Source organism: Lupinus angustifolius, chromosome LG15 (genome assembly GCF_001865875.1).
Source record: "Lupinus angustifolius cultivar Tanjil chromosome LG15, LupAngTanjil_v1.0, whole genome shotgun sequence".
In the NCBI taxonomy this organism is placed as follows: domain Eukaryota; kingdom Viridiplantae; phylum Streptophyta; class Magnoliopsida; order Fabales; family Fabaceae; genus Lupinus; species Lupinus angustifolius.
Genome location: NC_032023.1, coordinates 1,708,076 through 1,734,447, shown reverse-complemented (window position 1 = coordinate 1,734,447; position 26,372 = coordinate 1,708,076). Strand labels below are relative to the sequence as shown.

The 26,372-nt window shown below is 32.8% G+C and overlaps 5 protein-coding genes across 7 annotated transcripts; 3 read left to right on the top strand and 2 right to left on the bottom strand.

The window, feature by feature from the left end:
- LOC109327846 (peroxidase N-like) lies at window positions 1-2,049 on the top strand. Its single transcript, XM_019561021.1, has 4 exons — window positions 1-216; window positions 683-871; window positions 1,210-1,375; window positions 1,556-2,049. The coding sequence occupies exons 1-4, from the start codon at window positions 1-3 to the stop codon at window positions 1,981-1,983; spliced, it is 999 nt and encodes a 332-aa protein (XP_019416566.1). The 3' UTR covers window positions 1,984-2,049.
- On the bottom strand, window positions 3,827-25,573 carry LOC109328043 (glycylpeptide N-tetradecanoyltransferase 1-like). 2 transcript variants are annotated; one of them, XM_019561292.1, is made up of 4 exons: window positions 25,568-25,573; window positions 7,221-7,224; window positions 5,547-5,557; window positions 3,827-5,283 (listed from the first exon to the last, which is right to left on the bottom strand). In XM_019561292.1, exon 4 carries the CDS (start codon window positions 5,261-5,263, stop codon window positions 3,923-3,925), a length of 1,341 nt encoding a protein of 446 aa, XP_019416837.1. In that variant the 5' UTR covers window positions 5,264-5,283; window positions 5,547-5,557; window positions 7,221-7,224; window positions 25,568-25,573; the 3' UTR covers window positions 3,827-3,922. The 2 variants fall into 2 exon arrangements, with proteins under 2 accessions (XP_019416837.1, XP_019416836.1); XM_019561291.1 differs by lacking the exons at window positions 7,221-7,224; window positions 25,568-25,573 and having other exon boundaries at window positions 3,827-5,284; window positions 5,530-5,608.
- Window positions 7,779-10,964, top strand: LOC109328044 (eukaryotic initiation factor 4A-15-like). The gene is made up of 5 exons (XM_019561293.1): window positions 7,779-7,920; window positions 8,745-8,814; window positions 8,990-9,096; window positions 9,338-9,768; window positions 10,116-10,964. Exons 2-5 carry the CDS (start codon window positions 8,747-8,749, stop codon window positions 10,749-10,751), a joined length of 1,242 nt encoding a protein of 413 aa, XP_019416838.1. The 5' UTR covers window positions 7,779-7,920; window positions 8,745-8,746; the 3' UTR covers window positions 10,752-10,964.
- Window positions 13,795-22,757, top strand: LOC109328042 (diacylglycerol O-acyltransferase 1-like). 2 transcript variants are annotated; one of them, XR_002105393.1, is made up of 17 exons: window positions 13,795-14,193; window positions 15,032-15,112; window positions 15,272-15,345; window positions 15,462-15,537; window positions 15,721-15,788; window positions 16,522-16,645; window positions 17,044-17,142; window positions 18,232-18,333; window positions 18,460-18,596; window positions 19,279-19,360; window positions 19,481-19,501; window positions 19,813-19,875; window positions 20,506-20,553; window positions 21,846-21,908; window positions 22,169-22,222; window positions 22,340-22,573; window positions 22,607-22,757. XR_002105393.1 is itself a non-coding variant. In XM_019561290.1 (16 exons), the coding sequence occupies exons 1-16, from the start codon at window positions 13,861-13,863 to the stop codon at window positions 22,442-22,444; spliced, it is 1,530 nt and encodes a 509-aa protein (XP_019416835.1). In that variant the 5' UTR covers window positions 13,795-13,860; the 3' UTR covers window positions 22,445-22,757. The 2 variants fall into 2 exon arrangements, 1 of the variants encoding a protein (XP_019416835.1); XM_019561290.1 differs by having other exon boundaries at window positions 22,340-22,757.
- Window positions 24,035-25,610, bottom strand: LOC109328045 (EPIDERMAL PATTERNING FACTOR-like protein 3). Its single transcript, XM_019561294.1, has 3 exons — window positions 25,247-25,610; window positions 24,977-25,056; window positions 24,035-24,262 (listed from the first exon to the last, which is right to left on the bottom strand). The coding sequence occupies exons 1-3, from the start codon at window positions 25,350-25,352 to the stop codon at window positions 24,035-24,037; spliced, it is 414 nt and encodes a 137-aa protein (XP_019416839.1). The 5' UTR covers window positions 25,353-25,610.

Here is a 26,372-nt window from a genome sequence, read left to right as displayed (position 1 = left end):
ATGAATAAATCATGCAAATCTAATGCATGCTTTGGACTTATGAATTTGTTGATGTTGAGTGTGGTAGTAAGGTCTCAACTAACACCACATTTTTATATGGAAACTTGTCCTCATATTTTCAGAATAGTAAGGGAAGAAGTTCAAAATGCTCTCAAAAATGATATTAGAATGGCTGCTTCTTTGCTTAGGCTTCATTTCCATGATTGCTTTGTAAATGTAAGACTCAATTTCATGATATTACCCTTTATTCTTTATATATGATGATTTGCATATTATAATGATTAGTCTAGTAATGAACTAATTCATTGTGAGGTGCATGATTGTCCATCCCAACAAGTATTGCTCTCAGGAATTGAACATTTGACCTTTCGATCTTTCTATAAATCTAGTAAAACCTTATAACACTATGTCAATGCCTTCTTGGTTACTAAATCAATATTAAGCTCTTTAAAATAATGTCCATTCAACTTTAAAATACATCATATTATTTGATGTTGAAATCAAATTTGGTAAATCAATGCATGTTTTTTTGGATAAAAACTAAGCACATAAAATGAAATCTTTGGAACTTGACCATTCCTGAAGAAAACATTTGCATAGACATATACACCAATTATTCTATGTAGTTGTGACTAATAACTTTCATTTTCTTACTTTATACCATATAATATTTTGATGACAGGGTTGTGATGGTTCACTTTTGCTGGATGAAGATGGTGGAGATAGTGAGAAATTTGCTACTCCTAACTTGAACTCTGTTAGAGGATTTGAAGTAATAGATACAATCAAAAGTTCAGTGGAGAATGCATGTGATGGAGTTGTGTCTTGTGCTGATATATTAGCTATAGCTGCAAGAGATTCTGTTTTCTTAGTATGTTCAATCATTAATATTAAATTCACCAAACCTACACAAAATTGAAAAAATAAGAGCAATAAGCCTTATAAAAATATATTTTTATTACCAATAATATCTCTTCACCTTCTTGTTAAGGAACTAATCAATTTTGGGTTCGTGTGGTTGACCCTTCCAACTAGTGCAATTCACAGGAATCAAACCCTCGACTTTTTAACCTCTTTTGGAATCTAGCGGGGTTTTAGATCACTAGACCAACATTATGTTTTTGATACTTATGAAGTTTCTTAACAATTTTTTATAAACCTTGATCCTTAAATAGGCTCTATTAACACTATTGAATTCATGTTTTGTAGAGTGGGGGTCCTTTTTGGTATGTTGAGCTAGGAAGGAGAGATGGATTAGTGTCAAATGGGACATTGGCAAATGAAACAATTCCTTCTCCATTTGACACACTTGATACTATCATTTCCAAGTTTAATAATGTTGGCCTTGATGCCAAAGATGTTGTTACTTTATCAGGTATAATCAAATTAACAAAATTATGTATGTAATGTTTTTAGTTAAATATCGACTAGACATTGGTCTAGTAGTGTAATACTGTGTTAGATTCTCAGAAAAACTAAAATGTCAAAGTTTAATTCCTGAGAACGACACTTATTGAAAGGGATGGATTAGATTCTATGTTAAATATGTGTTTAGGTGCCCATACAATTGGAAGAGCAAGGTGCACATTTTTCAGCAATAGATTATTCAACTTCTCAGGAACAGAAGAGCCAGACATTACTCTAGAAACTAACATGCTCAATGAATTGCAATATTTGTGCCCACAAGATGGAGATGGGAACATAACTACATTCCTAGACCAGAATTCAGCTGAACAATTTGATAACAACTATTTCAACAATTTGATCAATGGAAAGGGTCTTCTTAGCTCTGATCAGATTCTCTTTTCTAGTGATGAGGCTATTGCAACCACTAAACCATTGGTTGAATATTATAGCTACAATGAAAGATATTTCCTAATGGATTTTGCTTATGCCATGATCAAGATGGGGAATATAAATCCATTAACCGGTTTTGATGGCGAGATTCGGAAGAACTGTAGAGCAGTCAATTCTGATTTCTGAATGATCTGCAGATTACAGATAGATACAAGAACCAGGAAAACATATGAAGCATCTCAACTTATAATTCTACTCTAGAAGCTTACTAAGTATGTGTGCTTGCATAATTCATGGCCAAAATGTTATGCTGATCACTACTTGTTTTACTTATTTTACATAAATAAAGTTTCCATGAAAATTCTTGTCCTGTACCAAAAAACAGTTTGAATGAAAGTATGAAACTTGTAGGACAAGTTAAAGTCAGTACCCTTAAGTTTACTGACATCACATGTGAAAGTGGTATGGCTCTAGTCATGAAATTATGAGAAGGGTGAGCTATGAATGAATACAAAATCAAAGTCACTATCTTTTTTTACTAGAAAACATATAAAGAGAGCATTGTGCCCTATTAGTCATGGGTGGTTTGAGTGGGATAAAGGTCAATGTATGGAAGGACATAGTTTGATAATGTTAAAAATGTTTGTAGTGTAGTTAGAATGTTGGATCAACAAATTAACATCAGTTCCTATCCTTATCTTCTCAGTTGTATAAAAGTAGCACTCCCGTTCCGCTGAAAAAATCTAAAGAGCTCTGCCAGCAAAAGACCGTCTCTATCGATGATCACAGCTCTCCCTATTTGCTTGATTTTTTGAAGTTAAATTCAATTTTCTGGGTTTCTCTATAATTTCGGTCCATTTCTTTGGGAACCATACTTTTTCACTTTCACCCGTGTGGCTAACTCCATTACCACAGGTTCCTGTTCCTAGTTTGTTGGCACAAGCAACAAAGGCGTCATGATCCTAAAACTAGCATTTTGCTGCAAAAATGCGTGGATGATTCAGATATTGCTCTACCCAAGAGTCTGTGCTCCTTAGAATAGTTCAAATAATGTCTTCTATGAGGCTTGCAAGTTGCTACTGTTCTAGAGCTTGCACAAATTTGCTTAACAGGGCATAATGCTCTGGTTCCAACTTCCGAGGCAAGGTTAGGGTATATATAATGTTGCTAAAAAAAGAACCAGGACAACAGAGGTGGCGAAGACTGAAAGTGCTGGCCTATGATGTACAAGTACTGACTCAATAATACAGTTTTATACAACGCTTACACGGAGCTCCTGATATCGTTTCTGCAGTCTTTTCTTAACATAACGAGCAGGGTTTTTTTTTTTCAGGGAGGTTTACCAAATACTGATCACAGAACCAACAGAAAATTTTAAAACAAATCAGCCCCGGGCCGATTTGTGAACAAGTTAGGAGCAACTATACCTTCATAAACAGCTATGGCTTGCATAAAGAGCTAACTTAACCATACGCTAATATTAAGTAATGAAGACCATCTAAAATCGAAACTAGAGGGTGTATATACCATGTCAAAACCATTAATTAAATTATCCACTAAAATTCTATTTAGATAGACATCCACACTTTTAAAATTAGATTCAAAATGAGGATTAAATGGGCAAAATCAGCCACACTGATGAGCAACGAAACATATACTGTCAAACGTAAAATGAAACTAATTTTGTAAGATTTCTGAATAACTTGTAAATGCAATAGACATTATCAAGAGAAAAATAGAGCAAAGGGAAAATGAAGCAGCATATCATAACAACTTCAGGAATTTTCAATGTAAGAGTAATAGCTGAAAGTCTCTCATGGGTCTATTTGTGAGCAAAGTTCTGGAGGGGAAGGAAGATAAAGGGAAGGTTTCGGAGCCATGAAATACACTTGTGAGATGGCTCTGATGCCTTCTATTTCCATTTCTCCCCCTCCAAAATACAACTCGCAAACAAACCCCAAAGGATAAGCTCTCACATACCCTGCAAACTTAATCTGCCAACTGCCAAAATTTGCAAAGGAAAAAGAAATAAGGTTGAAAATTTGCAACACTCTGCGCTTGATAAACAAAACAAATGAATAGTTTTTCCAATTAGATACCAAATCTATAGCTGAAAATTATTAAACTATAAGAGCACAAGCCCAAGTTCAGATGGTTTCATACCACTACGAACCCTATAATTGTACAAGTAGTAATGAAGTTGTCCATCTCCTGGCCCAAACTTGAGGTCTTTGAGGAAACTCTCATTATGCATTATATCCAAGGCATTGAAAACATCAAATTCTTTTTGTTTTGCTATAATAAGTGCATCATTCATCAACTGAGGCAATGGAGTTTTAGTGGAGACATTATAATAAGAATATGCAGCTTTCAAAGTTGAGTGAGTTTGATTTCCGAGTATAGAAGAAGGAAGAGTGTAGAAGCTGCAGAAGTCTGTGATCTCGTGATTTTGAGGACTCTCAACCAAGTAGCTATCCACCACATTGTCACGGGGAACAAGCCAATGCTCAACATCATCTTCATGAAAATCAGGAGCAACAACAAACTGGCTCAAGTAGTTCCTAAGCAATCGAGTAACAGCAGGGACATCCCGGAGCTCCATTTTTCTGAATCCAGGAGTAACTGTTGAATCAGGTAACTTGTAAAGTTTTATAGTGCGGCTCATTGTCATCCTAGCACCTAGCCTTGAAAACCCAACATCAATAAGCTTCTTTGGATTCAACGATCTATGCCAATACTGACAAGTTGTTATCGGCGTTGGAATAACAACTCCAGCTGTATAAGCTGCCTGCCAAATATCCTCCAAATGAACCCTCCTAGTGACTTCCTTAATCAAAACAGGGGCGAGCCTCTTCAATCTAAGCTTCTTATGTACACATAAGAAATTAACCTCAGCCATATTCACAACCTTATCATTAACCCTGATTCTCGCAGGCACGCCAGTGATGAAAGCAACCAACTTCTTCGAATTTTTAGCACGGACACCAATATGCCAACTCCTGTAATAACCAGGAACACGGAGCGCCCACCTTAGAAACTCCTTAGAATAGTTGAACCTGAACATATTCTCATCATCCTCAACATAATTGTTCATCAAGAGAAGATAAACCTCATCACATGTTTCTTGAGAGTCCATGTCACAAGTGGTCCATTCATAAGCAGTTGGAAGATTGTAAGGTTCCTGCTTTACATCAGACAAGGGTGTCGGAGGCTCGATCGGGCCATCGGTTAAAGTAAAGTCTCCAACATCCTTGTATTGACCAACAGGCTGAGTTTCCCAAAACTTATGTCTCTTATTATTATCATCAATAGACATTGAATCTTGGAACCTTTGTACAATAGTGTCCAATGAGGTATCACTATTATTATCATGACCCTTTGAAACCAATGAGTCTGAATCCACTTCAACATGATCTGGGTTTGGTTTTGAAGAAGACCCAGATGGAAGGGAAGTGTTATCATCCATTTCAATTGCTAAAAATTCAACCTTGATCAAATATTTAAGAACTAGGTCAATTTTCAATTATTGGGGAAAAAATTAAAACAATACCCAAATTAATTAGAGAAGGTAAACAAGCTTGATCTGGTGAATATTTGACATCAAAAGCAATGTAATAATAACAAAAAAAAGCAATGTAATAAATATCAAATTCAAATTTAACAACAAAATATGAATGGACTTGTATGAAATGAAAATAATAGTGAGGAAGAGTGAAGTGATGAGAAACTCACAGTTTGAGAGAATGAATCAGATCGAGATGTGAAGTAAGGAATGATTGATTTCAAATTGTTTCTACTTTTCTCCCTCCTGCTATATCAGTTATTAATATAAACTAGTTTCAGAAATATTTTTATAAAAGATGATGAAATATAGTAGATGTCATAATTTAGTGGCTAACTTATCACTGTATACTATGAAATATTTTATTCTCTTTTATTAATTATTACTTTCTTTTTCTTTTGGGTTTAAATTAAGTGAATTAAGTATTTCATTTCCTCATATTATGAGATAAGTTATCTCATTTGATTAAAAAAATCGTTATACATGTCTTATTTAATTATTTTTTATAAAAATATTTCTAAAAAATAGAAAAATATTACATATGTCATAATTTTACTCATGGAATAAGATAACTTACCTCTTACTATAAGGAGATATAATTAAACATAAAAGAAAGGGAAAAGAAATTTATACATCTACAGTTGGAATTTATAATTTGAAAGCTTATTATTCCCACCTACTTTCCATATCTTTTCTCCATTTATTTATCCATTTATATCGTTCAAATTTTATTTAAAAATCAAATGACAACTTAAAAAGTTGTCACAATGTCATGTTGATAAAATTATTATTAAAATGATATTTTCCACCACTTTTCTTTTCTCTTCTTTTATATGCAACCAAACATAGTGTTAGGCTATGGTTGATATTTATGAGGAAAAGAGAAGGAAATATATCAAAGGGAATGTAATTAACAATGAGAGAGTTTTAGACTATGTTTGATAGTTATTCTTTTTTAAGAATGTAGTTAATAATGAGAAATGTACAATAATATATAATTATTTATGTATTTTGATATTTTTGTCTCAAAAACTTCAAATTTGGAAACTATAAAAATAGATACATGAAAAGTTTTAGAGGATTTGAGAAATCCTTCAAAACATTTTCATCTCCTTCATCCAACTTCTAAACATGAGGAAGACTTTCTAAAGTCATAATTTCAATTTCTCTCTCCCTCAAAAACCACACTCCAAAACAAAAAACCTCATGCCACAAATAATTATTGTATAAAAAGCTAAAAAAGCCACGTGATTAATAACCTTGTTACAATTTCTTAGAGTAATACTTAGTTCACATTTGGAAATGTATGTTAAAGATGATCAATGTTTAACCTTTTCAAAATATGAGGCTCCTTGACTTCTCATATTTCAAGCATTTTAGAGGAGTAAATATTCATTTTTGAATTAAGATGTAGAGAAACCAAGCTTAATAACAATCAATCCTAATCCTAATCACAATTTACCAACAAAACGTTGGCTGCTAGATTTTCGTGATGACCAAAATATCAATGGTTTGATTATTGAGAACGACACTTGTTGGGAGGAGCATCACACACCACGAAAAAGATTAATTCCTTACCTAAAACACAAAAAATACCATTGATAATACCGAAAAAATACCAATGACTCATTGAAAGTTACGAATTTCAACCGAGTGGGATATGTTTGGTTGTTGCACCAAGGATATGGGCATGAAACAAGGAATATTAACCCAAAGCACAAATCATGTTCCGCACTAATGATGTAAAAAAGGAAAAATAATAAATTTTTATTTTTTTTAATTAACATAACATTTTTTATTGGGTTGGTGGGAGACATGATTTATGAATTAAGATATCAAATCCTTATCATGAGTAGGATAGGATGGTCTTTAATGATCTATTAACTCAGAAGTTTTTTCTATTATATTTTTCTCAATTCCTCTTCATATTTTATTATATTTTTATCATATGTACTCTTTCCATAATAACTACATTATTCATAAAGAACTAATTAATATTTTAAAAGTTATTATTAAAAGTAGCAATATTTTTTTACAATAACACTTATAAAAAATGATTTAATATGTATATATTGATAGTGTAAGGTTTTTACATTTTCAATAAATTATTCATCATTGATTTGTTAACCATCATTGACTCTCACACAAAAATAATACAAATTAACGATGAATGATATGTTGACAGTGTAAAAAACTTTACATTATCTTTTATACTATTAGTGCATAGATTTTAAACTCGTAAAATAATAGGAAGACATAGAAATTGATTAATTGATGTGTGGGCTAGGCCCAACTCCTTGACCCATGAGCAAATCTCCAATTTGACCTTTGCTGGTTGACCATGTACAAGTACAAAAATAGGAACGCAGGGGTAAATGTGGAATCACAAGTAAAAAAAGAACACTCCTCACAAACCCAAAAAAAGGGTTCTTCTAATTGTTAGTGTTGTTTCACACTTTCAAACTCAGCGGCGTAGATCCGAGGAGTTTGGAAAACCCTAACTTCTCTCAACCTTCGCTTTTCTCTCCGATCATTCAACTTTTCATCACAATAATCCTAAGGTTCTCGCTCTTCCTTCTATCATTCGATTCCACGCATTCTCTCTTCACTCCATTTTGTTTTTTTATTCGATCTGTTAATGCTTCTATAATTTAATTGTTTTAATTGTTTCTTTGTTCTTAGATATGGCTCTTGTTCTAGGTTTATCCTTTTTTTTGACTTGTGTGCTCAGAACAGATTTTGAAAACTGGAGTTTAGATGGTTCTGGTTTTGTTGATTATATGTTTTTTGCATTGTGTGTTTTTACGAAAAAGGGGAATGTATTATTGCTGGAGTTATATTAGATCGAAAATAGATTGATGTTAGAAAACAGTGGTTGTAAATAGATTTGTGAAAGGTTTTTTTGGTATTGTAACATACAATCACTTTTGGAGTATAATACAATTTAATTGGGTTTTTTTTAGAGTTCATATCATCATTGAGTTATAGTTGGTATTTTCGAACACTCATTTAAATCATTTTTCTCTCACAGAAAAGCAATATTATGTTGCTTTTAGGTTGTGCCTTTGTGGAATTAGAATTATATCGAGTGCAAGTGCTATTTTTTCTTAGTAGGTGTGGCTATTGGCACTCTAAGTACCTATTTACACATTCTTCATGGACCAACCATGATTTTATAAAATAAAAACTAAAATTTTGATGGCTGAATGGGAAGTTTTAATGCACTTTGGAGCCCTAATGACACTACGCTTCCTTTAGGCAGTGCCCATGTTTTCAGCACCTATTTGAGACACTTTTTAATTGTTAAGGATTTTGGATTGACTGGATACCAAACCAAACATGCTTCCAAAATTTCATAGTAATACAATTTATTTTCATCTCACAGTCATGGCAGCAGCAGCACCTGAGGGGTCACAGTTTGATGCTAAGCAATTTGATTCCAAGATGAATGAGTTGTAAGAACTTCCACTTAACTTTTTCTTGTTCGTAACTAAAAGTGCAATATGATTTTATTAGCATTTTCTTTTTTCCTGAGGTTGTTGTGTATGTTTCTGTCCACGTTTAGATACATGCTTGCGATGTGATTCAAAATTGTTATTTTTTTCTTTTGATAACTTTTGATGGGTACAGGCTTACATCTGAAGGGCAGGACTTCTTCACATCTTATGACGAGGTTCACGATAGTTTTGATGCTATGGGCTTGCAAGAAAATCTCCTGAGAGGCATTTATGCATATGGTAGATTCAATGTTCTTTATACCCAATGAATTATGTTCATACTTTAATATGATAACAATTGAAATTTTGTTCTGTATTTTTGAGACTTTGAATTTCCTTTTTTTCTTCAAAAAATTTCAAGTTACGCTTCAGCATAACACTTGGGACATCCTTTTGTTGTGCTGTACTGTGGTGTTCATTGTCCTGCCACTTATTTCCCCTGTAACTGTACGAATCCTGAAAGCAGTATGATTTTGTTTAGGTTTTGAGAAGCCATCAGCTATTCAGCAAAGGGGAATAGTTCCATTCTGCAAGGGACTTGATGTTATACAGCAGGCTCAATCTGGAACTGGAAAGACTGCAACTTTCTGCTCTGGGATTCTGCAGCAACTTGACTACGGTGTGACTGAATGCCAAGCCTTGGTTTTGGCACCAACCCGTGAGCTTGCTCAGCAGATTGAGAAGGTTATGCGAGCACTGGGAGACTATCTAGGTGTTAAGGTGCATGCTTGTGTGGGAGGTACCAGTGTCCGTGAAGACCAGCGTATTCTATCAAGTGGTGTTCATGTTGTTGTTGGCACTCCTGGTCGTGTATTTGATATGCTGCGCCGGCAGTCACTTAGGTCAGATTACATCAAGATGTTTGTATTGGATGAGGCTGATGAAATGCTTTCCCGAGGTTTTAAAGATCAGGTTCTTAATTCATAATTCCTTTGCCCCATTTTTTGAAACTTTTTAACTAGTTAATTCCTGATTTTTTTTTCATCTGAGGTTTGATATGCAATGCCTACTAATATCTTTTTTCCCCTTTATATTGATAATAAACTCATACGATTGTTTCCTTTTTATATTTCTAATAGTTTTTTTTTTCTAAACTTTCAACTTTGTTTAAATCATGAGATGTTTCTTTTATCATCTATTTGAAATTTCTTATCCTAGTATTCATCATATTAAAATGTGAAAGATAGTTCATTTTTAACTGGCCTATTGAAGAGTTTATTTATGAGTAGGTGCTTTAACCTTCACTTTCTTGTTGTCAGATCTATGATATATTCCAGCTGCTTCCGCCCAAGATTCAAGTGGGAGTTTTCTCTGCTACCATGCCTCCAGAGGCACTTGAGATCACAAGGAAGTTTATGAATAAACCTGTGAGGATCCTTGTCAAGCGTGATGAGCTTACCTTGGAAGGTATTAAGCAGTTTCATGTCAATGTTGAGAAAGAGGATTGGAAGCTGGACACACTCTGTGATCTTTATGAGACATTGGCGATCACTCAGAGTGTCATTTTTGTTAACACAAGAAGGAAGGTCGATTGGCTTACTGACAAGATGCGGAGCCGAGACCACACAGTCTCAGCAACCCATGGTGACATGGACCAGAATACCCGTGACATTATCATGCGTGAATTCCGTTCTGGGTCTTCCCGTGTTTTGATAACTACTGATCTTTTGGCTCGTGGTATTGATGTCCAGCAAGTGTCTCTAGTTATAAATTATGATCTCCCAACACAGCCTGAGAACTATCTCCATCGTATCGGTCGTAGTGGAAGGTTTGGTAGGAAGGGTGTTGCCATCAACTTTGTCACACAGGATGATGATAGAATGCTTTTTGACATCCAGAAGTTTTACAATGTGGTAATTGAGGAGCTGCCATCAAATGTTGCTGAACTCCTCTGAAGAATTTTTTGCGCCCATCCCCATCATATTAGAGTAAAGTTGGTTCAAGGTAAGTTTAATGTAATGTTTCTTTTCCTTTCCCCTTTTGTTGTATTTCTGCTTTTAAACCTTATTTGGACTTTTTATAGGTTTAGTAATTTAATTTAAATCCAGCCCAAAATTGACAAGTACTTGCAATGTGGATTCCATTATTGCCCAAATTGGTCTATTGTCTTTGTTGCACTTATCTACCAACAAGTGTTTTTAACATGTTTTAATTATTCTAACATAACATGTTTTAATTATTGGAGTGGAATGCAATTCTTGGTTGTTAATAAAATATCTATGATCTCCCCTAAGCACCAGTTAATAATTTATTTATTTTGGGTATGCTGAAATTGGAAGATTTTATTATAATCACGATTTTGGCTCATTGTGCTGCTGCTGCTTTAATAACTAATTTGATGTGAAGAGTGTTGATTTGTACCAAAATATTTGAAGTGTTGATGATGTTTATTTATATGTTGGCATTTTTTTAATGCAAGATTTAAGAGATCCTTCTAAATCATCTACGCACGCACTCTTATGCTAATACTTACATTCAAATAAGTGTTGAAAAAAGCATTATTCGCCGTCTTAAAGAGCTTGTACTAGACATCCATTTAAGTACCTTCTATGATAATTTTGAAAATGTTTCTTTTCTTTGCCATAGCCACACTTATAGTTTTTGTTTGTTTTTTGTTTATACCAAATGTATTTTATCATTAAGGGTAAATAACTAATCTTATTGGTGGTGCGTAACTGTTTATCTTAACAAAAATAATTGTTAATTACTTACAAGAATCGAACTTTTGAACTCTTTGTCTTTATGGGGATTGAGTTGAACTATTTAACTTGATCAATAAAAATTAGGCAAAATTATATTTTGGTCCTTCACTGATTTGTTTTTGTTTACTATTTTTTTTCAACATGGTCCTTTAACTTTGCTTTTTGCTTTGATGTTAGTCCCTCCATGTAATTATTTTTGTTAAGGTGATATGACTGGAAAGAGACATACTACACAATTAAACACTCTACAGTAAAAGGGGAGACATGTGACATAAAATAGTTAAGAAAAAAATAAGTTAAGAGACATTCACAAAACCCGGAAAGTAATTTTAATAGGGTAGTTTGCATGAAAACTAAAGGCACTTGTTAAAGTTGAAAGTTAACGTGTAAGTCGTCAAATATTCCACATTTCTAGCAAATGAATTACAAAAATTGATTAATATAAATCATGAGTAGCGAGATGTATCACCAAATAAAAGCCAAAACCAATTTTGCTGACTTTATAAAACATACGAAAACAACATCATAAGTGTCATTTCTTCAGAAAGCCTATGATGTAATCGTCACTATGTCGGTTTAAGTTGATATTTCATGCCAAAGTAGTACAAAACAATGCAAGAAATAAATCAGGAAAGGGACAATTGAACAAAACACATCCACCATATTGTGCGAGTCAGAGTTGAAATTGGAACGTAGCAAATTATGTTAAGGAATCAATTTTTTGTGTATGGGTATCTGATTATTAAATGTAACATTTATTATTATTATTAGCTTCATCGAAGAAAAAAGTTACGATACGTGTCAAGAAAAAGCTTCGGAGAAATGAACGTTCCCATTTAATTCAACCACATAATTCTTCTGCTCCATTCATTCCACCTCCCCAATTATACATACAAACATTAGTGACCATAGCTTTGTTATTCCCACCATCACATAAAACACATTCCACCGTTTCTTTTCTATTTCAAATCTTCTACATCACTCACTTTACCTAATATATGCAAAGAAAAAAAACTCTTAAAATATAAATGTATAAGAGTTTCTCATTCATTATCTATAATTTATTTTTAATCACTATTGATTCTTCAAATGATCTAATGGATAGATATTTCACTAAGTGTCTAATTCTGGTAACTTATTTTGAATGATTTTTCATAGTATTTCTCATTAGTTGCAATTGATGATTTTTATCCGATCTCTTAATTGCAAATCAAATTGTGCACTACAGTAAACGAATGGAGATCGCTTGTCTCATTTTTTATGTCTCATTGTATCTCAAGTCAATAGAAAATTAATACATACTTAAAAATAAAAATTAAAAATCAAAAAATATTTTTTATATTATTTAATACAATTTGATTGGATTGGGATATAAGGACAGGAACATGACAGAAGATCCCTGTTCGATAGTAAACATAGAGATTTTGTATGGCTTCTTTTCTACTTAAATTTCAACCCATAGAAAAACCAAAAAGAATAAATCACTTCTTACATACAAAAAATTCTTTTATATTTTATATTTATGTGAAGGGTGTGTGAAACTCAAGTTAGTCATCATTAGATACCCTATATTAGGTGTAATTAGTTAAATCGTTTTATTGATCCAAATAATTTTATATATAATTATATGTAAATGGAAAATTTTATATAATATAATTATATTGAAGAAATATATCTTCATTTTATTTGGACAAGAAAAAACAAAACATCAATCTTGTTTCAATTTTTTAATTTTCAAGTGAACTATTAAGTTCACTTTCTGGATTAACCGAATTCAACACAGTTAGATTGTAATTTTTCTAGTTCAGAGTTATCTAATCCTTAAGACCGTAAACCAGAACAATTTTCAAAGTCGGTGAGGTCGAACGGATCAGACCATCAGTCTGGTTCTCACAACACTAATTTATATATCATTATAAAAAAACAGATCTATTAAAAAAGTTAAATATCTCTCTCAATTTAATTGACATTTAATACATTGATTATATTTATAATATATTTTCCACTACTTACATGTGAGTTAAGAAAGTATTAAATTAGAAAAACATAAATAAAAAATTAGTATCTCTTGAATTTAGACATTTGACAAATAAATAGGAAACAAAAAATTACAGATAGAAAAATAGAACTTTTCCTCCCTTCAAGAAATTATCATATCAGATACGACGTCGTTTTCGAGTATCTTTTTTAAATTTATTCTTATTCCTCTCTTCTATATATATGTAAAAAAATATTCAATAAAATAAAAGATTCGTAGTTTCTTTTTGATATAGAAAGAACATTTTGGTTTATTTCGCCACCGATGGCGATTTCCGATGTGCCGGAAACTGCGGGCACCACCGTCACCGCCACCGTCTTTGGAAGCGAATCAGATCTTGATCTTTCTTCTCTTCGCCGGAGGCACAGCGCCACCTCTGGTTTCGATTCCTTGAACGGCAAGAGCAACGAGGAACATGATAAGGATCGTTCTAAGCAACAACATGCAATCGCTGATAACGCTACGATCCACAATGATACCGCTGATAAGGATAATCAAGAACGAGTCGCTGACGTGAAATTCACTTACCGTCCTCATGTTCCGGTTCACCGGAGAATCAAGGAGAGCCCTCTCAGCTCCGATAACATTTTCAGACAGGTAGATTTCTTGTGGTAATTGTTGATTCCAATTTTGCATGTAATGTTTAATGTATAATTGTTGATTATTTTAACGTGTAAATGTATATTCACCATAATGTTCATAATTGTACACGATTGCGTATATATAATCACTGCAAAAACTGATGACGTTAACAAAATTGTTCTGACGTGTGGTTGTACTATTCTTGCACTTTTCTATTAACACGGTTCGTGGAAAATTTATTCGTACTCCACTCCGTAGAATTTTTACATTTGTTCAGTTAATTAATACGAGTTGAACCAACCTAACTTCTGTAATTTTGATGCCCAAGTTTTCAATATTTTGTTGTAGTAATCAGATATAGTTGGTTGATATGCCTTGGATGTTATTTATGAGTCACTAAATCTTGTGGTTGATATAGTTGGTTAATAAGTTTTTTCGACCTTACCAATTTGTTCCCTCAAAAATTGAAAAACCCAAAATGGTCCCTAAAAGTGGTCAGCAAATTCGAAAGACGCGAGAAATTGAAATGAGTATTTATCTTTTTAAACAATAACACAAACTAGAAGCCAATTTAATGTGTATATATACTGTCAACAGTAATATGTCACATGATGATTTCTGTTTTAATTTTTTGAAGTAGATTTGTTTCGGGCAAAAAAAAATCCTTGGTCTGTTGGTGCTTGGTTGCATGCTACTTGTTTTGCTACCTTCATTAATATTATTTGTTTAATAAATTAACCAGCTCAGAATAATATTGTTGCCTTATAGGGGCATGCTTAGCAGTTTGTTTTTCTTTTGGCATCATCCTATAATTGCTTTCTTTTACTGATAACTATTAATCAATGAATTGCAGAGTCATGCGGGATTGTTTAATCTCTGTATAGTAGTGCTTGTTGCAGTGAACAGCAGACTTATCATCGAGAATTTAATGAAGGTATACCTCTTCCATTTATTCTTAATGTCTATCTAGCAGAATTTTATGTTCCACTGTATAAATATTCATCCATCTGTGTGAACAGCTTTTGATTTATGTCCTCTAGTTTGACAGTTTTTTCTTTCTAATTTTTTTATTTTTATATTATATGTTTTTCAGTATGGCTGGTTGATTAAGTACGGCTTTTGGTTTAGCTCAAAATCGTTCAGAGATTGGCCCCTCTTCATGTGTTGGTAATGAGTTTGATTAATCCCCTAAAGAATTGAGTGTGTATTGTGTATCTTTTTTTAGGATTAGTTCTTACAATGTGATTTGACATTCTCTAACAACATTCATGCTTATTTTGCAGTCTTAGTCTAGCAATATTTCCATTTGCAGCCTTCTTAGTCGAAAAGTTTGCTTATCAAAAGTGTATTTCTGAACCAGTAAGTGATCTGGTCAAGTAAGCTCTTATTTATTTCATAGGGAAAAATTCTGCAACCACATAAAGTCCTTAATTGTTGTATAATTTGTAATAATCGAAAACTACGGTTAATTTTGATGTTATATTTTCAATCACATAATTTTCCATATTTACATACTTAGGGATGTTGACTTGAACATTGCAGGTTGTTGTTCTACTTCATATAATCATTACAACTACTGCATTCTTTTATCCGGTTTTAGTAATCCTAAGGTCAGTGTAGACTTCAAAACTGATTCTGGGTCATAAATCTAGGCCTTTTCTTTTTAATGTCTGTATTCATGCTATACATATATCCATTTCAGAATGATTTGCTGGCAATAATATGAGTTTATGTTGATAAAGGTGTTATAATTATGAAATTTGTCATTATCCATAAAGGACATGTCAAGGGAAAATTGAAAAGAACCTAATCGCTGCCTAGCCTATTTTATATGTTTATTTATGTTCCCTAAGTACTAAGTAGATTATATTGAGATGAAATACATTGTATTTTTTGCGGGCTAAACTAAAAGGATGATTTGGAAAACTAGTCAATGGTGGATTTACCTATATAAATTGCAGCTAAAGTAGTAAAACAGGGAAGAGCTTGAATACCACTTGCAAATAATCCAAGGGACATGAGGGGTATATAGGAACCACTAAAGATACTAGAGAAACTAAAGAAGTAAGAACAGTAAGTCAATAACTATTGGTTCTGACATCAATGTAAAACTTACAAGCCTTTTACCAACTACAAAGTCATGGTAAATCCTATGTTTCCATGCACTGAAAAGGTGACCAGAATTGTGACATGCTTTATAGACAGTGGTTTTCCTTATGAGAGAGACAGTAGTGTATTTACGTGATGGATAAAATAACCATACAGTAATGCATAGGCGCTTGGTCATTTCTTAGACATCAATATAGCAATGATAACTCATGGAGCTGTTGCTTTTCGGTGTAGGTGTGATTCTGCTTTTGTATCAGGTGCCATATTGATGCTATTAACTTGCATTGTGTGGTTAAAATTGGTATCATATGCACATACAAATTCCGATATCAGAGCACTCATCGTTTCAAATGAAAAGGTACTGGTTAACTTCTTTTTGTAAGTTTATAGATAAACCATGCAGCTTGTTGTTTCTACTCTACAACAACAACCACCAATCCTTATGCCCACCTGTTGTTCCTACTCTCTCTGGAAAAATAAATATTGAGAGAGGATAAGGTATATATTTTATGCGATGGTTAGGTTTTGAATAGGGTCATCCTAATGACCATACTGTAGCTGTTGCTCGTGTTCTAAAACTGAATCACATTGCAAAATATAGTCTTGTTTCATCTTTATTAGAAAAACATGTATCCCAATTCCCTCTCCATTTCTTCCTTCTTTCTGCATGCTGTCATTCTCCTATAATTTGTGCATATCAGTGATAGATAAAAGTACTGTTTGCACCCTCACTGAATCATGTTCCCTGTGTTATAGGGAGAAACATTTCCCAATAATTTTAATATGGAGTATCCATACAATGTGAGTTTCAAGAGTTTGGCATACTTCATGGCTGCTCCTACATTATGCTACCAGGTACCCGCATTTTTTAGTCAATTATTTATTTATGTACTTTTTGTTTGTTAAATTATTCAGATCTGTCATTGTCGCCTCTTTCGATCTTTGATGGACACTTGCATGCATATTTTGCATCATTGAAGCACATAAAAGGCACTATTATATGGACTTAATTACAAATATATCTTTGCGTGTGATGTGTTTGAGGTTTTGTTAGAGGTCAAGTCAGAATCTGTCACATGCACATAATTACACAGCTAGGAATTCAATTCTTATCCAACAAGAAAATTGCTCTGTGGTCACTTGATTATTGAGATTTGTGCAAATGACTATTTCATTGTTGTCTTCGATAGATTCTCTATCTTTTGGAACTCCTCCTCATTTCTTTTCATCTCGAAATATTGGTTACTCAACTCCATCTTTTGAAGACTTTATTTGCCCCCTCCCCTTTTGCATGTCCTTAGGCAGCCCAACATTTTGTGTAGTCAATCATTCTGTATTGAAATATGTAGCAAAACTCAACATTCACTCTTCTGCTTCTCTTGTACCTTCCATTCACACTAAATTGCCAACATACTTCCCCAATGTAATGAGCTTGTTTCTAGATCAAATTTTGTTAGTCTTCCTCGATCTCACTAATTTTAAAGGGATATGGAATTGCTGTCTTGTTTGCTTTCTCTATCCTGTGGTTGTTTCTCATTTTATATATGTAACACCAAGTTTTTTTGAAGGGACCTGGCATTACATTTCATCATTACTGGCATAGTGGCATGAAAATATAAACGCAGTGTACATTTCTGAAATTTCTTGAGAATATTGGGTTTGCTTGAGCAGCTTCTGTTATGTTTGGTATTTGTTCTTCTGCATTTAGAATTTTAGTCTTTATGATATCCATCGTTTAACGATAGTGAGAAGGCAGGAAGAAAATTGTATTTTATTCATCCTGATAAGATTAAAGTACAGAAATTTCCTTTGACTTTCTCTTGATGAGTATTTTTATGGAGTTCCCTTTTTTTCGCATTTGCTAAGCTAAGACAAGTGCATCTGTGAAGTAATTTCTCATGTGTATTCTGAACTTTTTTCCTATTTAATGAATTACTGTTATAGCCAAGCTATCCTCGCACTCCTTCCGTTCGAAAGGGTTGGGTGTTTCGTCAACTTATCAAGCTGATAATATTTACAGGAGTTATGGGATTTATAATAGAACAAGTAAGCAGTAGATGCTAGAATATTTCATTTTCATTTCCATTCCACCTTTTCCCCCTTTAATTTTCTATTCACTAGTTCTAATGATAGTCTGGCTTCTGACACTGTTTTATTCATGTAATTTTGCAGTATATGAATCCTATTGTCCAAAACTCTCAACATCCTTTGAAGGGAAACATTCTATATGCCAGTGAGAGAGTTCTTAAGCTTTCTGTTCCAAATGTATATGTGTGGCTCTGCATGTTCTACTGCTTTTTTCACCTATGGTGCGTATTTTCTGTGCTTTGGTTCAACATGTGTGCACATGTGTGTGTGTTTTTTTTATAAATATTAGCAAGAAATTGCTGTATAAATTGGAGAACTGTAGTTCTAGTCTGAAGTGTCCTTGAAGATATTGATGCATCTGCACTAGGAATAGCCAAAACTTGGCTATGGTGCAGTAATGATGCATGTATATTTTAGTTTGTTATTGATTGATTTCTGAAACCATCCTCAAAATGATACACACCCGAACAGTAACTGCCACATTGGTGGGTAGATCTAGCTTATTTATAGGTATGTGCAAGTGGATTTTTTTGTCTGAATTATACGCTCCTGAAGATGTAAAATTAGTTTATGGCTTTTATTTACTGCACCGCCCATGATTACTTTAAGTGAATCTCTACAGATCTGCAAAGGAATTAGAGAGGCTATTTTATATGGTTGAATATGAGAACTTTAATTTACGATCAGTTTGCAAATCTTTTATATGATCTGTGTGGACATCTTTTTCTTTACCATAGCCCCTTTTTATTCTCTTTGATGAAATTCTTTATAAAAAACAGTTTAGATAATTAGACCTGTGTGCCTGCACATGTGCTTACACTTCACATTCTGATCTATGTGCATTAATAGTAAAACTTGGCTTTGAATTTCATTTTTAATCTTAGAGCCTCTGCTGCGTTGTAGGTTAAATATACTTGCAGAGCTTCTTCGATTTGGCGATCGCGAGTTCTACAAAGATTGGTGGAATGCCAAAACTGTTGAAGAGGTATGCTCATTGTCCTGGCTTATTCCTGAAGTTGTTTAGTATACTGTTACAATCATTTCATGAAGAGAATTTGTGAGTTGTTTTTGTTTAATGCATATCTGCTGCTTCTGCTATGACCAGTATTGGAGGATGTGGAATATGGTATGTTTCCTTTTCAGTCTTACCTTTGCAAAAATAATATGTTGGTCCAGTTTTTGGTTAAGTTTCTTGTAAGCTTACATACATACATATATGAAATAACTATACCACCGAGATGATATGATTGGTATCTAGAGGTTGTTTACTTCAAACGAAGTGGGAACTAGAAAGAAAGAAGACTTACAGTTATTCTTCTGTCTGTTACTTTCTTGCTTACTTTTTTTCCTTCTTTTCCTTGAATATATGGTTCTGAAACAATGTGTTGGAACATATCAGCAATTATTTATAACTGAGTGGATTCTATCGTACTGCAGCCTGTGCATAAATGGATGGTTCGCCATATATATTTCCCATGCATAAGAAATGGTCTACCCAAGGTAATCAATCATCATCTCATCTCGAATGGACCCTGTATTATACTTTCTAAGCATATATTTTGGGGATCAAATGAAAGACTTCTCCTTAGAATATCTTCTGTTTAGGATATTGTCACTCCATCATGATATATAAAAAATAATAATTTATAAATGTTACATAAGCAACATGAAATAATTATTTTTTCATGCATTAGTTTTATTTTTTCATGTGTTTGGAGTAAGAATCAACATGTTTAGAAAATATATATTTTACATCAAATAAGTAAAATATTTTTCAGCTGAAATTAACCAATGGGATGCACAGTTTTTTGGAAACTATTTTCAGCTGAATTTATGCCCCCTCTTAACATGTTATTTCTTAAAAACAGTCCCTCATTCATGTTTTCCCTTCTTCCTTTACTTTTACTTCTGCTAAATTTTCCATCCAGAAATTGAGGATTTGTTTATTTAACAAAAGAAAAGAAAAAACAACAAGGTTATAGATAAAGTTGAGTTCCTGTACTGTGTGTGTGATAACATAGTTACTCTCATCCACTGATAGTTGGATTGGATTTTCTTCTTAAAGATGTATATCTTGTTTTTCTTAGTTCTAGATGTATTTGTGATTGTGGTTTTCATCATATTTTACAGCCTGCTGCTACATTAATTGCCTTCCTGGTTTCTGCTGTGTTCCATGAGGTGTGTGGTTTATCTCTCTTTATATCTCCCTCTTTCATTAATATGGTCTAATGACTGATCAAAGTTGCAACGAATCTTGCATTACCATTTTTATTATGATTTGGAATTTTTCGCATGGTCCAGTGACTAATCCGAGGCACTGGCCCTAATTTTTTATAATATTAGCATGTTCTTGAGTCTTTTCTGTACTCATGTTATAAAAAAAGGCGGCCCAGTGCACAAAGCTGTCACTTAGTCAGGTATGAGAATAGATGTACACAACCTTACCCTCATAATCGAAGAGGTTATTTCCAATATTTGGATCCATGACCTCTACGTCACAAGCCAAACAACTTTACTGTTGCGCCGAGACTCCTCTCTCTATACTCATATTATGATGGATGTAATTAAATGTATTTGATCATTTTTGGGTTTTCGATTAGAATTTTTTGTGAGTACAAGTTTATCAAATTCATGTAAAGATGAAAATCCAAACACATTGAATGTATGTTCAAGCTAATGTATCAAAATGCAAATCTAAATTGTGAATATAAGTCCAAATTAATTGTTAACCCTACAATTATTGTCCAAATCTAAGAGATCGAATTAAGTTTGGCTTGTGGAATAGCAAGATAGTTCCTACCGAGTGTGTTCTTTGGTGTGGAAGAGGGTGGTCGCAATCAGGATCTCTCTGATGTATATGGGCAAGAGCCGTCTTTGGTCCGCCTTGGGTGGATACATGAAAACTCCGTCGCTCAAGTCAGTATAAGTGTCTACTTTAGAGAGAGAAAGTATATATATGAGTAAGTGAGTCTCCCTTATGGATGGTTCCCTCTATTTTAGAAAGGTAGAGTAGCATGCTTTGGTGTCTTAGGAAGGTTTTCCTTCTTTGGTGTTTACTTAGGCATGTCGTGTTGCTGTCGTTTTTACCCCTAGCTAGGTCGGCCTTCCGGGTGTGATGGACAGTCATGTGGGCCAAAATTTTCTTGGTGTTGATCCGTCCTAGCACTGGATAGAACAGAGTGTAAGTAAGATAGGAAATTACTAGGTAAAATATTATTTGGTTTTCAAATTTGAAAGCCGAAACATCCAACCTAATAAACTTTTTTCTATTCACTCTCAGTTTTTGGTTTTGATTGGATTTGATTCAGTTCTGAACATCCTGGGTTGTAATTATATTTTCAATTGAGTCTTTAAATATTTTCCTCCTTAAGAAAAATATCCATGCCAGTGTGAATAACTTGTCAACTTTCATGCCAAAGACACCCGAATTCAGTAATTTTACTCATAATTTCTCTTTCATCTGAGTGCAGCTGTGCATTGCCATTCCTTGCCACATGTTCAAATTGTGGGCTTTTATTGGAATTATGTTTCAGGTAAAGGTTTATTGCCATATTCTACTTCCGTTTGCATATTTAACTACACGATTATAGGACTGTAAGCATAAGTTTTAGTGTAGAATTACTACCCCTCAATCATGGAAAAAAGGCTGTAATGACAGATTAGTTCCTATTCTTAGTGAAAGAAAATGTTCTGTGGAGAAATTTATGCTAGTTCAGTTATAGTTGATGATTATGATATCTTCTGTATTTTAGGTTCGCTTGGCATGTTAATGATTGTCTTCCCCTTTTTCTAGGTTCCTTTGGTCGTGATCACTAATTACCTACAAAATAAATACAGAAACTCAATGGTATGTCTCTAAACTGTCATTTTTAATCGTTTCGCTCTTTCCGTCGCGTATCTTATAACTGCTTCATCACCTTCAATTTGATTTGTTGGGTTATAATTGTTATATTCATTATGTCAGGTTGGAAATATGATCTTTTGGTTCATATTTTGCATTTTTGGTCAACCAATGTGTGTCCTGCTATACTACCACGACTTGATGAACAGGAAAGGAGAACTTGACTAAACTCTACAAATACTTCATGAACCCTTCATGTGGATGAGCCTTACACTTTCAGACTAAAATTGATGTAGATATGTTGCTCTCTATGTTCCCTATGAGGCTTATCATCTGCATTGAATGTGGTTCATCTTGGTTCAGCACTTCCATGTGATTTGTCACATTTTGATCTATATTTACTTGTTAACTTAATTCCTCATGCAAGCAATTTTGAAAGCAATGCACTAACTACGTTACATGCTATGCAACCAACACTAATTGGTTTCTGAAAATTAGTGGAGGGTAGGTTTAAATGCATAGATGAGTTTGGTTCAGCATATTTCTTCATGATGATGGCTATTATGGTCATGCTAGCATGTGACTGTCTTCGTTCTATCCAACACCCAATAAGTTATGGCTGGACAATTTCGGACAATGATCATCTGTCCCAAGATATTCCTGTCCTCATGTACCTAGCCAATAAAACTTCATAGAATAATGTGAAAATATTAATTCATATTATTATAATATATATTTTTATTTAAGTTAAGTTTTTTAATTGGACGGGGACACCGAGTGGGACGGGAATGGGGACAGGTGATCCCCGTCCGACAATTACTATTAACAAAAACTCATAATATAACATGGATTAAAGGAAATGATATATCATCCTACTAATTCTCTTATATACAAGAAAGTGATATATTATAAGGTGATATTTTATTTATTAATAATTGGTTTATAATTGTCAAATGTTATTTTCTTGTGGGTAAGATGATTAGTAAGAGAATATAACACTGCATTAATTATTACGAGAGTTGGTTAACAATGATTAATATGAGTAATAGACCATATGTTAGTAGTGTAAAAAGTTTTTACACAATTATTAATTTTCACAATATCATGATGTTAGCTTTATGTAGGAACTTTCTCTATCCAGAAGCTTCAAATTCTTGGAGTTTATTTTAGGGTAATCAACCATGTAACACAAATATACCCTAAGTGATGGTTTAGATATTGTAAAAATAAATTAATGCCATATATATGGGCACCCAATATTGTTACAATAATCAATAATTCGTTAAGAAGATCATACTATATTTATAAATCATAGCAAAATACAAAATGAAAATTAGCACAAAGTTTTTTAATTGAGTCCAACTGTAACCAAATATTCTTTTCTATATTGCTTCAAAATTTCCAGAAGTGTATAACATGTGGATTGTGAAACTTTGCAAAATTCATAACCACTCTAGCATAATACCATAAAATCAACAACTCTTTTTTTTATTGGATGTTGTTGGTTGTATATCCACCTATCACATTTAACGATGTTAAACATTGTTGATTCTCTTTCGCCTAATATTTAACAACAGACCCAGTTGAACGAACATCAGACACAGTTGAACGAACATCATACATAGTTGAACGAGCATCGTTAAATCAATAATGATAATATTTATTAAAAGTAGCCATAGCTAAGAGAATGATTCTCTCCAAATCATGTGGAAAAAATGTGTTCATTTCAACACAAAGCAATACTAATCTTTGTTCAGTTGCACTCACACATTCAAGGATATATATATATATATATATAAAAAAACTAGAATTTCCACATTATGGGTTGAAATAAGAATTTCCACATTTGCATTTCCATCCTTCAGGTTCATAATTAGCATATTGAAGACCTATAAGGTCTTTATTAGTAGGTATTTGAATAGGATCACAGGGTATGCACCCTCCACATTTATGTTCACACCTTGGTGGTGTTGACCCAAGCCTGCTTAGTCCTCTCAATGTTTCTTTATACCCATTTTCCTTTGCTTTGTTTATTCTTTCTTCTCCCTTGCAAAAAAAAAAAATTAACTTCTATTATTTTACCATCAAAGTTCAACAATTTCTTCTTAGAAAATGAAAAAAATTCTATTATTTCTTCTTCTGTATTAAGATATGTACAAAATATAAATTTAATATTATATTAATTTATATTTTTTGACCAATGAGAATGAAGGGATACATGGAAGAGTGATATAAATCTTGAGACTCCCTTTATCTTGTAAGAATGTAATATCTATGTACTAATTTATACAATCAATATATTATTCACCATTCATTTGTATTACTTTCTTAAAAAGTTAACAATAATAAACATGAATAGTGAATAACGCATTTTCCATGTATCAAATTCATACATTACTATACTTGCATATATTTTTTCCTCAACTTTTAAATATAAGAATAAAGTATATCCTAATATAAGGAGGAGATAAATTATCCCCTCTTGCTAGTAAAATCATGAAATGTGTCATATTTCATCATTTTCTATAAAAATATTTTTAAAACTAAAAAAAAAAGGCACACATGTGATACTTTTAATGACTGAAGGAGATAAGTTATTTCTTGTACGAGCAGACATATTATTCCATTTAAATATGCATACCAAAATACAAGGGGACAACTTTTATTATCTATCACTATATGTTGTATATAAAATATAATTTATATGTACAAAAAAACACATACATGCATAAAACAAAAGCTTCCAAGACAAAGTGGTACCTGTGTAGAATCAGAAGCAGGTGTTGGAACATCTTGTATTCTTCTTGTCTGATCAACTGTATCAGAAAGTTTGAAGAGTTCTGTTGGTAACCATTAAAGGGTGAAAAAGACAATACTTAATTAATCATTAGATGAAAAAAGATAATGAAAAATAGGGTTTATGCTACATGAACTCATAGTGGAATGAAGATAGTTTAGAAGTATTTTCTTGTGAAAAAAAATGAAAAGAAATGACACTGTTTTAATGTGTAAGTTAATGAGTTAACTAACCTTGTTGATTTACATCACCAAATGGAGATAAGGGTTTGCTCAATACACAAAACAAACTTGAAAATATTAGGGTAGCCATTAGAATATAGGACATTCTTCTCTTCATGATATATTATTGTAGAAGTCCTAAAAGGGTATATAGATAGTAATGATGATTAGCTTTATTACACAACAAAAGGGTGTGTGAGAAAAGTAAGAGATAATAGATAAAACATCACTGTTGATGAATGAGATTGGTGTAACATGTCACAAATAAAAGGCAGAGAAAAGATATGGCTAAAGATATGTTTGAAATTCCTTTATCAAAGAGAGGCTTTTAAGGAGAAGAAGAAGAAGAAAACAATGAGGTTGCAAATTTCTTCTTCCAAAGACTATTTTTGTGTTGGGTTCACTTGCTCTTTCTTTAACTTGGTTCATCAATGTTGCTTCTCACTTCTCAGTGAAGTAGTACACTTTCTCAATATTTGTTCTGATTAGTCACTTGTCTTGTAGATTAATATACATATATTTATATTTGGTCTATACACATATTAATATCAATAGGATTATCATCTTATAATAATCAAAGTAACATATAATAATTTATTTCATTTTATCTGTATCATCTAACATTCATATTTGATTATCATTAAATATAAGAATACAAATATATTAACTATGTATATAAATTTTTACCCAATAATAAATATATATTACATTCATCATAATTATGTTTAATTATTCAGCAGCAATATGCTTATGGTATGTGGAACTTTAAAATAGTGCAGAAAGTGTTAGGATACCTAGACTGCAGAGCCTCTTGTTTCATAACTTTTTACTATTTTACAGTTCTGAATAGACTTCTCCACCAACTTCAGTTTCTTGGTTAAAAATAATAGCACTTTTTGGGGTCTAATTTTCTATTTTTATTTTTTAATAAAATTTTGGGGTTTGTATATATTATTTTTCAGTCCTCCCAAAGACTCTATAGTAGTTAGTTACATTATTCCCTTTAGATTTTACACCTCTCCTATTCTTAATAAGAGCTGATAAATAATAAATTATCTTATAAAGTGTATTACTTAATTAGTTTATTACTAAAGGGTTCCTAGGTTGTTAACTAATCAAACACTTTTACAAATTTTAT

Bases quoted from the DNA above. Each gene is read 5' to 3' on its own strand.
- LOC109328042 (XM_019561290.1), top strand. From the start codon at position 13,861: ATGGCGATTTCCGATGTGCCGGAAACTGCGGGCACCACCGTCACCGCC. The intron at 18,597-19,278 runs GTGCGTATTTTC...GCTGCGTTGTAG, and splicing joins TACTGCTTTTTTCACCTATG to GTTAAATATACTTGCAGAGC. The intron at 21,909-22,168 runs GTAAAGGTTTAT...CCCTTTTTCTAG, and splicing joins TTATTGGAATTATGTTTCAG to GTTCCTTTGGTCGTGATCAC.
- LOC109327846 (XM_019561021.1), top strand. From the start codon at position 1: ATGAATAAATCATGCAAATCTAATGCATGCTTTGGACTTATGAATTTG. The intron at 217-682 runs GTAAGACTCAAT...TTTTGATGACAG, and splicing joins TCCATGATTGCTTTGTAAAT to GGTTGTGATGGTTCACTTTT. The intron at 872-1,209 runs GTATGTTCAATC...CATGTTTTGTAG, and splicing joins CAAGAGATTCTGTTTTCTTA to AGTGGGGGTCCTTTTTGGTA.
- LOC109328043 (XM_019561292.1), bottom strand. From the start codon at position 5,263: ATGGATGATAACACTTCCCTTCCATCTGGGTCTTCTTCAAAACCAAAC.
- LOC109328044 (XM_019561293.1), top strand. From the start codon at position 8,747: ATGGCAGCAGCAGCACCTGAGGGGTCACAGTTTGATGCTAAGCAATTT. The intron at 8,815-8,989 runs GTAAGAACTTCC...TGATGGGTACAG, and splicing joins GATTCCAAGATGAATGAGTT to GCTTACATCTGAAGGGCAGG. The intron at 9,097-9,337 runs GTAGATTCAATG...GATTTTGTTTAG, and splicing joins GAGAGGCATTTATGCATATG to GTTTTGAGAAGCCATCAGCT.
- LOC109328045 (XM_019561294.1), bottom strand. From the start codon at position 25,352: ATGAAGAGAAGAATGTCCTATATTCTAATGGCTACCCTAATATTTTCA. The intron at 25,057-25,246 runs GTTAGTTAACTC...GGTTACCAACAG, and splicing joins TGGTGATGTAAATCAACAAG to AACTCTTCAAACTTTCTGAT. The intron at 24,263-24,976 runs GTACCACTTTGT...TTTTTTTGCAAG, and splicing joins CTGCTTCTGATTCTACACAG to GGAGAAGAAAGAATAAACAA.